The sequence below is a fragment of the Nesoenas mayeri genome (genome assembly GCF_963082525.1).
Source record: "Nesoenas mayeri genome assembly, chromosome: 2".
In the NCBI taxonomy this organism is placed as follows: domain Eukaryota; kingdom Metazoa; phylum Chordata; class Aves; order Columbiformes; family Columbidae; genus Nesoenas; species Nesoenas mayeri.
In genome coordinates this window covers 98,272,919-98,287,488 of record NC_137543.1, presented here as the reverse complement: position 1 = coordinate 98,287,488, position 14,570 = coordinate 98,272,919, and the positions used below count along the sequence as shown (strand labels likewise).

The 14,570-nt window shown below is 37.0% G+C and overlaps 1 protein-coding gene across 3 annotated transcripts in view; it reads left to right on the top strand.

The window, feature by feature from the left end:
* Positions 1-14,570, top strand: part of CDKAL1 (CDKAL1 threonylcarbamoyladenosine tRNA methylthiotransferase) — a gene marked incomplete at its 3' end in the record, with an annotated part of 411,084 nt that overhangs the window by 306,027 nt on the left and 90,487 nt on the right. For all 3 annotated transcript variants that reach the window (XM_080340058.1, XM_080340057.1, XM_080340059.1), the window contains one exon: positions 14,249-14,311. In XM_080340058.1, the coding sequence (XP_080196184.1) occupies positions 14,249-14,311 (63 nt within the window). The remainder of the gene's footprint in view (positions 1-14,248; positions 14,312-14,570) is intronic.

The window sequence follows — 14,570 nt, the reverse complement described above, 5'->3', positions numbered from 1 at the left end:
ATCAAATAAATATCTTGCTCCCAGCTATAAAATTTTGCCAGTGAGCTACTGAACCTTTCTTTTAATTCCTCTGAAGAGTATCTTCTTAAATTTTTCTCTCTGCGTTAGCTGTATTAAGCACTGTGCTTACTATACTGAGGTGAATAACCAAGTTACAAACTTCATAACTGAACTACTGTTTGATCTCAAAAAATAATTTGCTTTGGAAGTAGAAGTAGGTACAGGCTATTTTCACTTACGGTACATGGTGGGGCGTTACTGAAGTCTTTCAGTACATAAAGGGCTTGGTGGGCTTGCCATGTCCATGGTGGACAAAGACATGAGACTCTGTCTCATATCTGAAATGTCCACGGAGTCTCCAAAAGCTCAGTTTTCAGCAGCCTTCATCCCAGGCAGCACTTGACCTAGCGTAGCAGTTGGTTTTGGTTCAAGGATGGACAAGCCTATATTCTGTACAAACATGCCGTGTCCATCCAAGCACACTGCAGGTGGTTTGCCCCTCTGCTGTCCATCCCACCAATATTGTGCCCAGGCAAAACTCCTCCTGAATATAAAACCTTGTCCAACTATGTACTGGGCATTTTATCTCTTAAATGTACCCATTGTTACTAGGAAAAAAAACATTTTATCCCTCTCCATTTAATCAGATCATCACTTAGGTCTGTATTTACCAACTGTAGGAGCATGAGATAATGCACTAAAGGACTTTTTACTGTAAGGATAGCATAATGCCATATGCACCTTCTCATTGTTGTCTGCCAGACAAGCTGTATTTGACCATTACTGTGGGAGCAAACCAACCACCGTATATTTTATGCCTTTATGATGGTTACTTATTTTTCTTAAGCTTCTTTGCTTTTGCTTCTTCTCAGAGGTCTCCAAGAACCTTCCTGACACCCTTTCATGTCTGGCTGCAGATTGTTCATATCTTTCTTCACCATTAAAATTCTACAAGGCACTAGAAACAGATATTCTTGAGTACCAGCAGATACAGTATGATGTTTAATTCCTCCTTTGCTGGGTGGATATAAGTTTTGTAGTTCTTAATCTCCAGTCACAAACAGTTGAATCTTCTGTGGCCACATATGTGCTCTTACCTATTCAAAATAACTAATGGCCTCTGTGTCACCAAGCTGGCCCTGGCTGATTGAGAAATAACCACGTTCCTGCATCAGGCAGTATTAGCTGCCTTCTATCAGCACTTCTCAACTCCAAGCAGCAGGACAGCAACTGGAATAGCATTGCTTGTGCAAGGGACACCTTTTGCTGTGTTCACAAAGGGAGCACAGCTATACCTTGCAGTTCTACCATCAAAGAAAAGATGAGTAGGCTCCCTGTTGAGCAGACAGTAAGGAGAGTTGGCAACTGAGGGCTGCTCTTGCCTTTGAACATGTGCTTTAGGCGTTGATGGGTAGTGATGTGGCACAATGTGCCTAGGGAAGCCAGGGTCGGAGCTAGGGCAAGGAAAGTACTTATCTGCTGTCTGGGATGGATTTAGAAATAACTTTGTAGAGTTTCGGGTACTCTCTGATATGCCAGAGAACCAATTGCACTGTTAAGTACTTGCAGGTGACAGAGTGCAACTTTGGATGATGTTGTTGAGTTAATGTGATTCAAATGCCCAGAAAGGTCGGGACCATCTTCCTTGTTTCCTATACTCACAGGCACAGCAGAATCAGTAATACTTCTTGCCTTAGCTAAATGGCAGCCAGTCCAAAGATCATACAGTGGGAATATGTAGGGATATTCTTTTTCTAAAATTAAGGAAGAGAGCTGAGGAGATCAGGACGTGGGAGAAAAGGAGAAGAGATTAGGAAAAGGAACAATACCCCTTATTCAACAGTACTGCTACTCTAGTCCACCACCACTGCCTTTGAGCTCCCTTGTTAAGTTCTGTGACTAAATGGCATTACACGCCCCAGGAATTAGATGCAGCTGTGATAACTGCTTCTGGTGTATCAAAGATGCTTGGCCCCTGACACCCCCCCCAACACATGCAATAATGTGTGGTATAACATGCAGAATGTACTTTATGTGTAAGAGAAGCCAAGACTGATTAATGTCTGAGTTTGACTGCTGAACCTCTGTACTGTGCTTTGTTTTTTCAGCAGTGTGCTTTTATTTACTGCTTGCTACTCTGCCAGAATGAAGACCTGAGTGAAGACCTTTACGGCAAGTTTGGGACTAGGGAGTTAAAAATGTGAAAGCCAGAGGGGGAGGCAGACAATGAAGGAAAAATCAATATATAATCCTTCGTGTTTGTCACTGAATCGTCTAAGTATTCCAAGTTGATATTTTTCAGCAAGTTTTGTACTTGCTCCCTAGTAGTTTTATTTACACCGTGTTTCCTTATGTTTTTTATGAGAAGAATGTGTGAGGTACTGCAGAAAGCCTTACAAACCATCAAGATAGCTATGATTTCTCTTATCTACAAGCCCAGTTATTCTCTGATGAGATTAATTTTGATTGATATAGCTGTTGGTTAGAGGCTAATCAGTCTTGACTCTTTGTATTGCTTTCTGGATTCTTACAGATAGTTTTGCGTATTTTCCTCCCTATTTTTCCAGGAACTATATAAACTCGATGACTTATAGAAGCTGGATCCTTCCTTTTTCCCTGTTTTAAAGATGATTAAAACATTTGACTTCTTTTTACTGTATCTTTAAATCTACCACAGTGCTCACCATTCGGTGTGCAGCCAGAACTGTGGGTTTGTGCAATGAATTCAAAGGAGGGTAATTACCTGTGAGTAGATTTTTATATGTGTGTGTGTGGTTAGACAAAGCTGCTAAATAGAATTTTACAAAAGCTTAAAGACAGTTTTATTTTAGAGCTAGTTTCAGCTCATTTCAAACCATTTTAAGTTATTTGACCAGGTGGTGAAATGGAAATCTGTTTTTGTTGTTGTGGGAGACAGTTGAGCCAGTAGGTTTTAAAATAAGTGATACCCTTTTGGAAAGCTGTAATTGATCTGCCTATGGAGCTGCTGAAAATTCAGTTCATAGCTGAATCTGGAGAATGAGTTAAATTGCACAGTCACAGCTGGGCTGTGCAGCCAGAGCCCCAAGAAGGACAAGAACATTTTGACTCCAGCCTGGAGCCGTGGCTCTTAAATCTTAAATCTGGTGTGTACTTCAGGCACCTAGTAGAATAGAAATCTTACGCTTTCAAGGAGCACAACTGTCTTTCTTGAGAAAGCAAGTCAAAATTCAAAGCTAGACAGGAAATACTCTTGGGAAACCAAGCTGGTGTTCTACTTTTTTGAATTTTGTTTTTACAGCAGAAACTAATTGGAATGAAAATTACCAACAGCTTCTTCATAAACTTTATACAAATTGAGTTTGAAAATTTGAGCATCTTGAAGTAAATGTAGAGCTATAGGCTCAGTCTAGACCATGTTGTTGTAAAAAAGAATTAATAGACACTGGAAAATAGAATGTGGACAATATACATGTGGACGAAGAGGCAGAGTTCTTACTGAACTTCACTGTCAAGCCAGAGATAGTTACAGAATTTGCAAAGATTCGGAATACACCTCCAACATCATATAATTTTGTGGGTTGATACTTGTAGCCATGTACAGTCCACATGTTGGCCATCCATAGTAAAGTGTAGTCCTGTAAGATCTGTAGCATCTGTGAGCATTCATTACACATCATACTTCCCCTCTGAGTCCATCTGGAAACCTTGATGGAATTCGGAGATTTTAGTTGCAAGGAAGCTGAAATAGCATCAGGAGTTTTGTATACCATATACTCCTGTGCTGAGTAGAGGGGAAGGAAGGTACTCTCTGTAGATAAGGTGGATTAGTCTTTGATTTTAAGGGAGAAAACAATTTTTACCTCCAGTATAAATATGTATGTAATCAGCATCTCAGGTAAATTTATTCTTTCACTATCAGTCTTTTTCTCGGCAAGTCAAAAAATGAAAACGTAATTTAGTGAAATGAGTTTAGTGGTGTCATGGAGGTTTGTTTTGCTGTTTGTTTGTTTGTTTGTTTATGTGTTTTTGTAGGCTTTTATGGTTTAGCATCCATTGCAATTGCTTATAAAAATGCAGAAGAGTACCTCATTCTTCTGTATTTCCTACATAAACTCAGTTCATTGAAATTTTCAAGGTTATGACATTGCTCTTCAAGAGAACTTCATATAAAATGGCATCTGGATAAACTCAGTGCAGAAATTTATTTTACTTTTGTTACATTTAAATCATACTACAAACTGCGTGAATGCACACAAGCATGGAATATATTGGAAGCCTCTGCCATTAATTACAAGGATTTAATCACTAAGGCAGGTGTCATGAGGGAAAAAAAATAGCTGAAATTTTGCAACTGTTTCCTTTGTGAGTTATGTACTCTGATCTGGGGCTTCAATTTAGAATGGTACAGCAAGTGTTAGGACTGTTCTGTAAATTCCATCTTCCCTGATAGGGATTTGAAGTGATGCAGAGAGAGCAACAAAGATGTTTTCAAACACCTTTTACTCATTAAGCTCTTATTAGTAGAACCAAACCATTATTGTTAAAAGGAGATAGCTGTTTGCACAACACATTCATTTAGTCACCGATGTTCACTCGCACGCTCACCAGTAGTTCCCAGTGAAGCAGCAGCTGGAGGCTGGTCCGGGCTGTGCCCTCAGACATGGAGGGTCGGCCTGTGGCTTTGAGCTGGGTGCTTGGGAAGTCCCTCAGAGGGATCTTTGTTCTTTTAGTTATTAATATAAATGTAATTCTGCAGTCTTCAACTGCACACAGGAGTCACCACCTGCTTGGATGTGGTCTGAATCTCTTTGTCTGGTGTTGGTCGTGATGGCCTTGAACAGATTGAACAGCTCGTTGTTGTCCCGAGCTTGTTAGTTATTGCAGATTTGGCATGAGTACTACTCTCCAGAGCTTATTAGTCCTTGGAAAATTTTTGTATGCTACATTTTCAGCAGATACTGTTACTGATTTTGGCCTGCTGCTTTATGTTAACAACTCCATCCAAATCCATAGAGGCCTATGGAACCCATTCACACAGGCTCATAAGGAAGGGACCTCTGTGGGTCATTCTGTCTTCTTATTTGGCTCAGAATGAAGCAGAAGAACCATGGAAGCAGTTTTAACTGCGTCTTTTTGTAACTTTTTCTTGAATTACAGTTAGGTAGCTTCTGTAATACTGGGAATTTTTCTTTAATTCAGTATTTTAATACACTTTATGAACCAGTGCGCTCAGAGCTGGAAACAGTGCCAGCAGTTGTAGGCATAAGGAGGTACTGCCTTTAACTTAATCCCTGAAATTGGATGTATGCAGCAGAACAGAAAAATCTATTATAATAGTTTCAGAAAAATCCTGCTTGGCTTTGACAATTCACGACTTCCTCAAATGAGAGCATGGTTTAGATTTAATAGTTGGTGACTTAACACAGATAGCAAATTAAGAACCTATCCAGGTCTGATGTTATGTTACTGAAATCATTTAAGTTTCACTACTTTACTATATTTGTTGCTTAGCATAGATAGGCTCTGCTTGTGTGTGTTTTCTGGCTGTCTGTATCTGTTATTTTAGATGCCAGGAATAAAATTTGCCAGTGCTGTAAATCTGGTTTAAAATTTATTTCTTTTTTTTTAAAAAAAATCCACTATAGATTTATCAATATAATTCTTGTAATTTTTTTATACCTACCCGCATGCATTTAACGTTTTTTAATGAGCATTTGATTTTTTTTTATATATATAATGGAGGTGATTAAGCTTGTCCATCATTTGCAAATCCTGGCATTTATGATGGCCCATTAAATGTGCTTTGGAAGAAAAGGACACTGAAATATCCTGAGGTGGGTTCTTGGTGACCCTTTCTTGAACTTCATCTGTCTTTGATAATCCAAGTACACTCCTTCAAAGCCATCACAGTCGATCAGGTCACTGATGGCTTTGGAACTTGTATCTTCCACTGTTTTCATTGCCGTGCCTGCACCTCAGGTCACTGGGCTAAAAATCCATGTGGAACATGGAATACCTGAAAAGTGGAGTGGAGGACTGAATAATAGATTACGGTAAAAGAGAGAGGGCAATTTTTGTGCGTCCAGTGAATTTGTGTGGTGTGGGTACATGAGTGCTCCCTCCCACACAGCAAGCACTTGAGTACTGTTTACCACTCTCTGTTGGTACCACACTGAACCTTCTGGAGCATTTCTGCTCTTTTTATTCTTTCTGGAATGCTGGAAAACCTGATGCTTTCAAAACTGCTGTTGTGCAATAGAGCACACAGATATCTTACCAAATCGTAAAAAGGAAAAGAGTGCACTGCAGGCAGGCTAGTCCTGAGTATATCTATAGAAGCCTATAAATATCCTGAGCTTAACATATATATATATGTATATATATATATATATATATATAAAAATTATTGTTCATTACTAAAATGTAGTTTGCAATTCATTCTGGTTTATTTAATTGCATAGCTGGGCGCAATAATGAAATAGATCCAAAATCAGTCTGTACCTTGTGACCAATCACTTTATTTCTGATGTAGTGTCAATCTAATTTGAAATATGGCTGATACTTCTGGCCAAGTTTCTGTCAGATACTCTTGTTCTACAAAATCTTCTCGAGTTAAACAGTCCTGCTAATCAGTTATGGTGACATCCTTAGAAAATACCCACCATGTATAGATTATGAAATTTCAGTATGAATTTCAGACATGAAAATCTACCATAAATGAGCCAGAGCATTTACAAATTATACCAAATTTAAAGACTCTCAAGATGAAGTGTTGAAGGCCTCTTTTGAAAGTAAGGATTTCTTTGTAAAAGTCTTAAGAATAAATTTTGCATAATTTATCTTCTGCTAAGGGGCAGATTTTTTTATGAAAAATGACAGGAATAACAAACTTTAAAACTTTAATCCTAAACTAAGTTCAGGGAACTCAAGTGTACCAGATGGAATACAATTCAGTAATTTTTGTAAAATACATAAGTTTTAAGAGTCTATATTACATATCTGAAATTATGTGGGATGTGAGAAGGAAGAAATTGTGGTAGCAATGGTTCAGTTGCAAATGTCTCCTTCAATAAATAATTTTCCATTAGGTTGACAGATGATCTAATAATGATCCTATGCTGTTTTTTGAAGATGTTTGCATATTTCCATAAATAAGAATCACAGAATGCTTAGAGTTGGAAGAGACCTCTGAAGATCATCTAGTCTCTACTTAAAATGTAAAGTTGACTAAACCATGACTATTCATGTTGCCATAATCCTGAAGACAGGATCACTTTAAAGTTTGTGGTCATTTGCTAGATTAATATAGTTAGTAAAGGTGCGTTTACTTTTATTTTCCTCCTTTAGACAAAAAACACATTGCATGAGCTCATAAAACTTTGTTCTGCTTTTTTTTTTTAGAAAGAATCAGTGATTACACAAAAGACTAAAGAGTATGTAAAATATGAATTATGAATATATAAGTATGTTGTTAGAGCAAGAAAATATGTCCACCATCCTGTAACATTGAGGTAAACTTCTGAATATAACACATTGTACACTAAGTGATATTTTCCATGTATGGATAAAAAAATATTAGAAAGCAATTTCTTAAACCTAGCTAAATAATGAAATGCACAACAGTGAATCTATTTTAACGTAGTAATTAATGTAGGTTAAGTCAAAAAGACTAGCTGATCCCCAAATGATTTTGTGTGTCTTGTTACAGGTGTGACCAGAAGGACAGCAATAATATCATTAGGAGTGAGTTCATATAGGAAGTAGAAAACTTGTCAAGCCTGTATTGTCACTTCTGCCCTTTCAGACCTTACAGGGCACGGACACAAGGGCATAATGAACACCAGTTATGATTTTATCAAGGAATCTGGCTGGGGCACAACATTTTATTCAGGATCATTTCGGAGGGGGTGATGTACTGAATAACTCAAGGTCAAAGAGAACGGTTCACTGGTTTCTGATCACTTTTTTTAAAACAGTTTTGCAGAACAAAAAGCAATCTGTCAGCTTTGATAACATGGCAGTTTCAGTGGCTTGGCTCATATCTATATTGTGGCTGTAGGCACACAGATTTGAGACTTATGGATTGAATCTCCAAGCAAGGGTTTTAAATGTACCTCGGTTGGAGTAGTAACTACATCTCTCTCTCTGATGTTTTGCCAAGTAACTCATTGGAGAGTAAAGTTAGGCCAGTCAGTGCCTTTAGGTAGGATGCTCCCAACTCCATTCTGTTTTCTAAAAGTTTAGAGTTTGCAGCTCCTCGAGGCCTTTGCAGTTTTGCGATCGCAGATACAATGTGAGGGAAAAGAAAAACACAGCTTCATTATTGCTCAGAAAATACATGTCACTGGTGTTGAAGGATACCATAACACAAAATGCACTAGATGTGCCATTTCAGGAAAGAAAGCTCTGATGTCATGGTTTCTGCTCTTGCAAGTGTCTGTTACATTGGAGCCTCCATGATTTCTCCAAGAAAATAGAGAAAATACTTGCAAAGCTGCTTCATTCTTTTCCCAAAGTTTGTCAAAGTTATTGTTAAAATCTGCTTAGGCTCACAAAGTTTCATGTGGTTTGAATGAAAAACACTCTTTGCTAGCATGCTCACATGTGCAAGGTGCTTTTAAGCTCTAAATTAATTAAGGTTGCTGTGGTAAAATAAGATTTGATTTTAATTCTGATCAGCAATATGTAAAAGAGGAATGGTAGGTGAGGGAAGAGAACGGAAATAAAGATATCCATCTGGTTGCCTTCACACATTACTATTCACTGTGATCATAAAGGAAAATAAATATTTGAAAGGAAACAGATAGGGGTCCTTGTTACTGAGAGGGATTTTAAATGATGGAAGCAGGAAAACAAAAGTAGGACAACTTTCCTGACAATATGTTGAGCCTGACACCTTCAGTGGAACTGGTAAAATCTGCAGATCTGTTGTGGTATTAGACTGAAATTGTTTAGAATCTTGAAGGTCAAAATAGACTCTTTAAAACTGTAAGTGGAATCTAAAGGAAGTAAGTCTAAAGGAAGTAATTTTGTCCCTTTTACTCCTACATGAAAAACTGAGAATATTCCATATAAGCTACTCCTAAGTAATCTGTAATAAAAATATCTCAGCAATATTGTAATTCTTCACAATAAACATCATTAGACCTACAATAGCGTGCTTGAAAGGAAAACAAACAAGTTTTTGGCTACATTAATATCACCTGAAATACAGGTAGTTGTCACCTGAGTATGACAAGAGGATCACCAAACAAGTGCAATATGCAAGTGTGAGCCCACAATGTTTCTAAACTTACTTTTCTGAAGTAATTTCTGTTTATAAAAATGTATTGTTAGGATACCCTTACCTTTATTTTCACACCACTATTTGGGGAAAAAAAGTGTTTAGCTTTATTTTTCTGAAGTAGTGAATAAAAATTTCTACATTATTAACTTGTTCAGAAATATTTTAAGCAGTTTTAGTGATTCATCCTGCACGTTTTGTTTTTTGTTTGTTTGTTTGGGGGTTTTTTGTTCAGTTGCTTTTTTATATTCTACCTATTAGTTCGCTAAGTGATATTTCCTGATCAAAAGTAGGATAATAATCCACAGCATAGTCCAGTTAAAGCATTAGAAAATGTTTCATTATTACTGACAGTCAATGCAAAAGAAAAAAAGTGTACAAACACCAAGATCACTAACTCTTGGCTTTACTGGTTTATAATTGCAGATGTGTTGTAAAAGGATCCTTTATTGTTACCATACTTTAAGCATATAATACACATCTCAGGTGACCGATGTATTTTTAAAAAATCTCAGTAGTTAAAAAGAAGACCTTAAAAATCTGAGGCCCAGAAAATGGGAGAAAGGCAAAGGAAATATTTAGAGCAAAGTATGTGTTACTTGCTGGTATGCTTACAGGGGGCAGAAATAATGAAATTATAGTAATGTGTTGTTCCTTTGCTACTCACATTGTCTATGTATGTTATCATAAGAAATGTCATTAACTGATGTTGGTTTCTGGTTCTTCTTTTTATAACTGTGAGTTGAACACTACCTGTCTTTTGAGAAGCACCGAATTACTTATGTGTATTTTATTAACAACCTTGAAATAATTCACTTAGAAAAGTATTGCTGTGCTTAAGGAAACACTTCCATTCTGGCATACTTATGTGTACATGCATATATGATTTTACAGTATTTAACTCAGTCCTGCAGCAGCACTCTGATCCATTTTTCATCAGGCTTTCACATGCTTTTCCAGCTAAATATAGAAATAAAACGTGTCTTTGTTGTATGTCCCATCTTATGTGCCATTTTTAAAACTTATTGAAACAGAAAAGTGAAAAATGGTTTTTACAGTCATGTGCATATATTTTTAGTGGCCCACTTTAGCATACTTTCTGAATGTATCTCTTTATCTATTTCGCATCCCTAATCATGTTTCTTTAAGTGCTACAAACTAAGGAATATGGGTTTAAAATTTAAATCAGCACATGATTGAGTCATTAGAATCTTTCAGCCTAACAAAATCTCTGCCCTTGTAAAGTGTGCATGTGCACACACATACATACATCTGTCCATCAGGGAACTTCCTGTCCAGAGTCTTGCATGTCGTAAATTTAGGGCTCCCACAGACTCCAACACGTTGTTGGCTGTAGCCAGCAGTGCTGCAGGCAGCACCCTCCACCCAGGAGAAGCTTCTCCTTCTGTACTCATAGTGCGCTGCTCTGGGGTTCCCCAGATGACCTGCTATTCGTGCTTTAAAGAACCCCGACTTCCTACACCGCTGCTCACTTTGATGCGTGAGTAGGAGATTGCACTCAGTTCTCAGACCGAGGCTCTACTGGTCTGGTTAGTCATAGGATATTTATCTCAAGTGATACGTGACTCTGACTGTCCTGTTGGCAAACTAGTACCGGAAAAGTTGTGGAAGAATCGTGCATCTCTGGCTTGTTACGTGTCAAATGCTCTTGCACCAAAATTAAATACAGCCAGGCTGAGTAAGCAAGTAACTACAGATTGAGTATTGATAGTCTACCTGCTGCCAAGAATGACCTGATTTAAGGAAACATGCTGTGGTCACTGAAGATAGACAGCATCAATATATACAGCAGGCCTGAGAGAAATATGGAAATGAGTCTGATTCTGCTGTCAATCTTTCTGGTTTTGGAAATTGCATGTGCTAATTTGTGTGGTGACTTTGGAGAGACTCTTGAATTTTTTTCAGAAAGACAATAGATTTAAATATATTCTCTGTGGATCTGTGAGGATATTTGAGAGCGGTACTGCTGCTGTATGTGGAACAGTACCATGGGACGCTGCATTTGCCTAAGTTCAAAAGGATTTTTTCACTGTCTTTTTACCATGTGATTTTGTTAGCATTATTAGTACGGAACAAAGGAACGGAGAATCAGAACACAAAAGAGAGCAGGAGACAGGTGAAAGAAAAGTATTTTTATATTGGTCAAGAAAATACTTGAAAGGAATGTTGGACTAAGCAGAGGAAAGAGAAATAGGAGTATGAATCTGCATCAAGGAAAGAAATTCTGGGGAGATACAGGGCAGTTTAGAGACCGAAATAGTCCGCCGGAGACAATGAAGGAGAAGGAGCTTTCACGCTCCTTCTTTTCTGCTGTCACATCTCAACATGAAGAGGCCTGCTTTATGCTGAGCTTTACACTGTGCTTTACGCTGCACTTTATACTTCTTGCAGGTGAGCTGGGAACTGTTCCTGTTCTTCAGGTAAAAAACATACTATTAATACCCTGTGGCTAATGCCTCGTGTAGGAGTTCAAGAGGTTACCATTATAGCAGCATGAATTCCTTGTCCTTTTCTTCGTCTCTGTGTTTTGAGAAGTTTTATATTTCTGTTTTTTAGAGATCAGAGTTAAGCTGAGCTCAGTTTTCTAGAAAGACACAAATTACCTGTAAGCAACCTTAACTCGGTGCTGAAGACATTTTTGTCCCTATCTATTCAGAGTTCCCACAAAGTAGTCAAATGCTGTTTAGATTTAGATGAGCTAAGCATACAGGGCATCCTGTGAATTTGGAGGCAGCATTTTTTCACGTGCATCTCCAGAAGCTTCATTCCATGATCTTTTCTGTCATGAATTTCCAGCATTTCCCCAGTCAGGAGTATTGTGGTTTTGTACAAAAAGCAAAACTTCTACCTTTCATGGAAAGGTAGGAGGGAAATCATAATTTCCTATAATAAAAAGTGGAAGACTATGTCAATGTGTTGTGTAAGGAAAGCCATCTTCATCTTGTCCATCTGAGTGTGTAAATAACATTTTGGTCAGAGTCAGACGATGAAGGATAGGAGGAGGGTTTCTGTCATATAGTTTTATTAAGTGTTATTAAAGCTATTTCAACACAAATACTCAAAATCACTTTGTGTGAAGTCAGAATGATACAAGATAAATAGTCTTTAGTAGAAAAAGAAAGAATTAGCCTTTTTCTAGATTTTGTGGCGTTTTTTTCCTAGAAAAATTAGTGGAGGTCTCCAGATTCCAAACTAAAATGCTTTTGTCTACTTCTTGCATCACTCTACATTAAACCAATTTTTTAAGCAACCTTTTTTTGTAATAATTTTGCTGTCTCTTTTTAATTCATTATATTTCTCCAAATCCTTTTTTTATATTATTTTAAGCACTTTCATTGTGTTTAACTGCACTCCCAAGAAATAAGTCATTGTAGGGTGGTGATGGAATTCAGGTTGTGCTACCTGATGCTTTCACTTGAGTGGGTTTTTTTCCATTGGAAATAAAAGATGTATTAATGGGGGCTACAGAGCCAAGGTTCTTCTACTAAGGCAGATCTTTTCTTTGGCAAAGGCATGTTCGATTTCTGAGAAAGTTTATACTGACAGAAATGTCTTCTTTAATATCACATCTGTTGGTTTTAAAGCCTGTTAGTAAACTCAGAGAAACAAGTCATGTTAGGTATTACTTATGGTAAACAAATAGAATTGTCTATGACAGAAGTAACCTCATAGTGAAAACAAAATTTACTGCTCTTGTATGAAGAGAGACAGTGAGTAAAAAATTATTTTCTTGACTCTTTAGTGGTTGTAACTAAAACGTAGGTGGGGACCTTACAGAAGTAGTAATATTAATCTTATAGCTTTAATGACTCAGAAATATCCAATGGTCTTGAATTTGTACTAGTAACTAAAGTTATAGCTTTTATGACTAAGTTGCTGCATCCAGACATTTCACTGAAAATAAAAACTGTGTAAAGAAAAGAAATACACAGGTCATTTTTCATAATCAAAAATTACCAAGTTGTCCTATAATTTCAAGAAATTAAAATAAATACTGCAGTCATGCAGCTGTCTAGTTCGTTCCCAGCATGCTGGCAATGTGAACAGATCCTACCAGTTTAGTTGGAAGACAGATTTCGCAGAAATGATGGCTACAGTAAGTCAATGGTGGAGACTACAAGCAAAGAGTTCTTGTAGTTGTCTCCCCTTTACGCATTTTCCAACAGGCAATGCTTTGCCTTCCCAAGCTATGAGATAAGTCAATGTCAGTTTTGACGTAATAGAACTTTGAACTTTTTTGTGACTCATCCCTGCGTTGAAGATGAAGGGTGTTTTTCTCCTCTCTCTGCCCTCCCTCCATAGGATGCAGCTGAGAGATTCTAGTTAACATCTGCTGAAATCACTGAAAGCTCTTTCATTGATTTCCATAGAAGCTGGATTAAGCAGGTTTTGTCTTTGATCTTTGCACTTAACAGAAGAAGTTGCTTTCCCTTTGCCATAGCATTAAATGGCATACCACCTATTAATTTTCCATAATCAAGACTATGAGAGTATTAGCATCAAAAGAAATTGAAAAATAATAAATGATTCTTCTTTAAATTGACTTCCTTTAAATCTAATCTGCTATAAAGCAAGACTGCATGTACATGCTAGAATAGTAGACAAGTCTTTGCAAGACTGGAGCCTAATCTTCAAGTTTTGTTATCTGTATTCTAAGACTTTATTTATGATTTATTGTGCAGAAATTAGAACAAATGTGAATTGTTTACACATTCCACTGATGTTCCATAGATTAGTGTTTATTATTTGTTAAGGATATGTTTTTAACATTGTTAATATATATGTTAATTATATATGGTAATTATTTCCTGTGATATTTAATATTGCACTTCATACCTACAGTTCTATTAACAAAGTGCGAGAGAATGTGTTTGTACCTGCATGCAGCTTTTTCAATCAGTAGTCTCTTTCTTTTTCCTTTAACTTTGCTAATACGATTTATTTATCAATATTACTTTTCAGAAAAAACAGAGAACAAAGGATCTTTCCCAGCTGTTTCATTCATACAATCCATATGATCATAAGGTAAGAAAAATACTACCTACGTTTATTGCTTTAAAAATTCCAAACATTCACGATAATTAGATTTCATGTTTAATGCAAAAATGAGAGGAAATTATAATATTGAAAGTGCTAGGGAATTCATGTTACTTAAATTATGCTATCATATAAATGTTCCTTTGTTTCTTCAAGCCAAGCTTGAAAAGCTGCATTTTCTGATATGTGAAACAAATGACTCACATTAACCTCATAGAAGTGTAATTTATAGACTGACACTAAATCC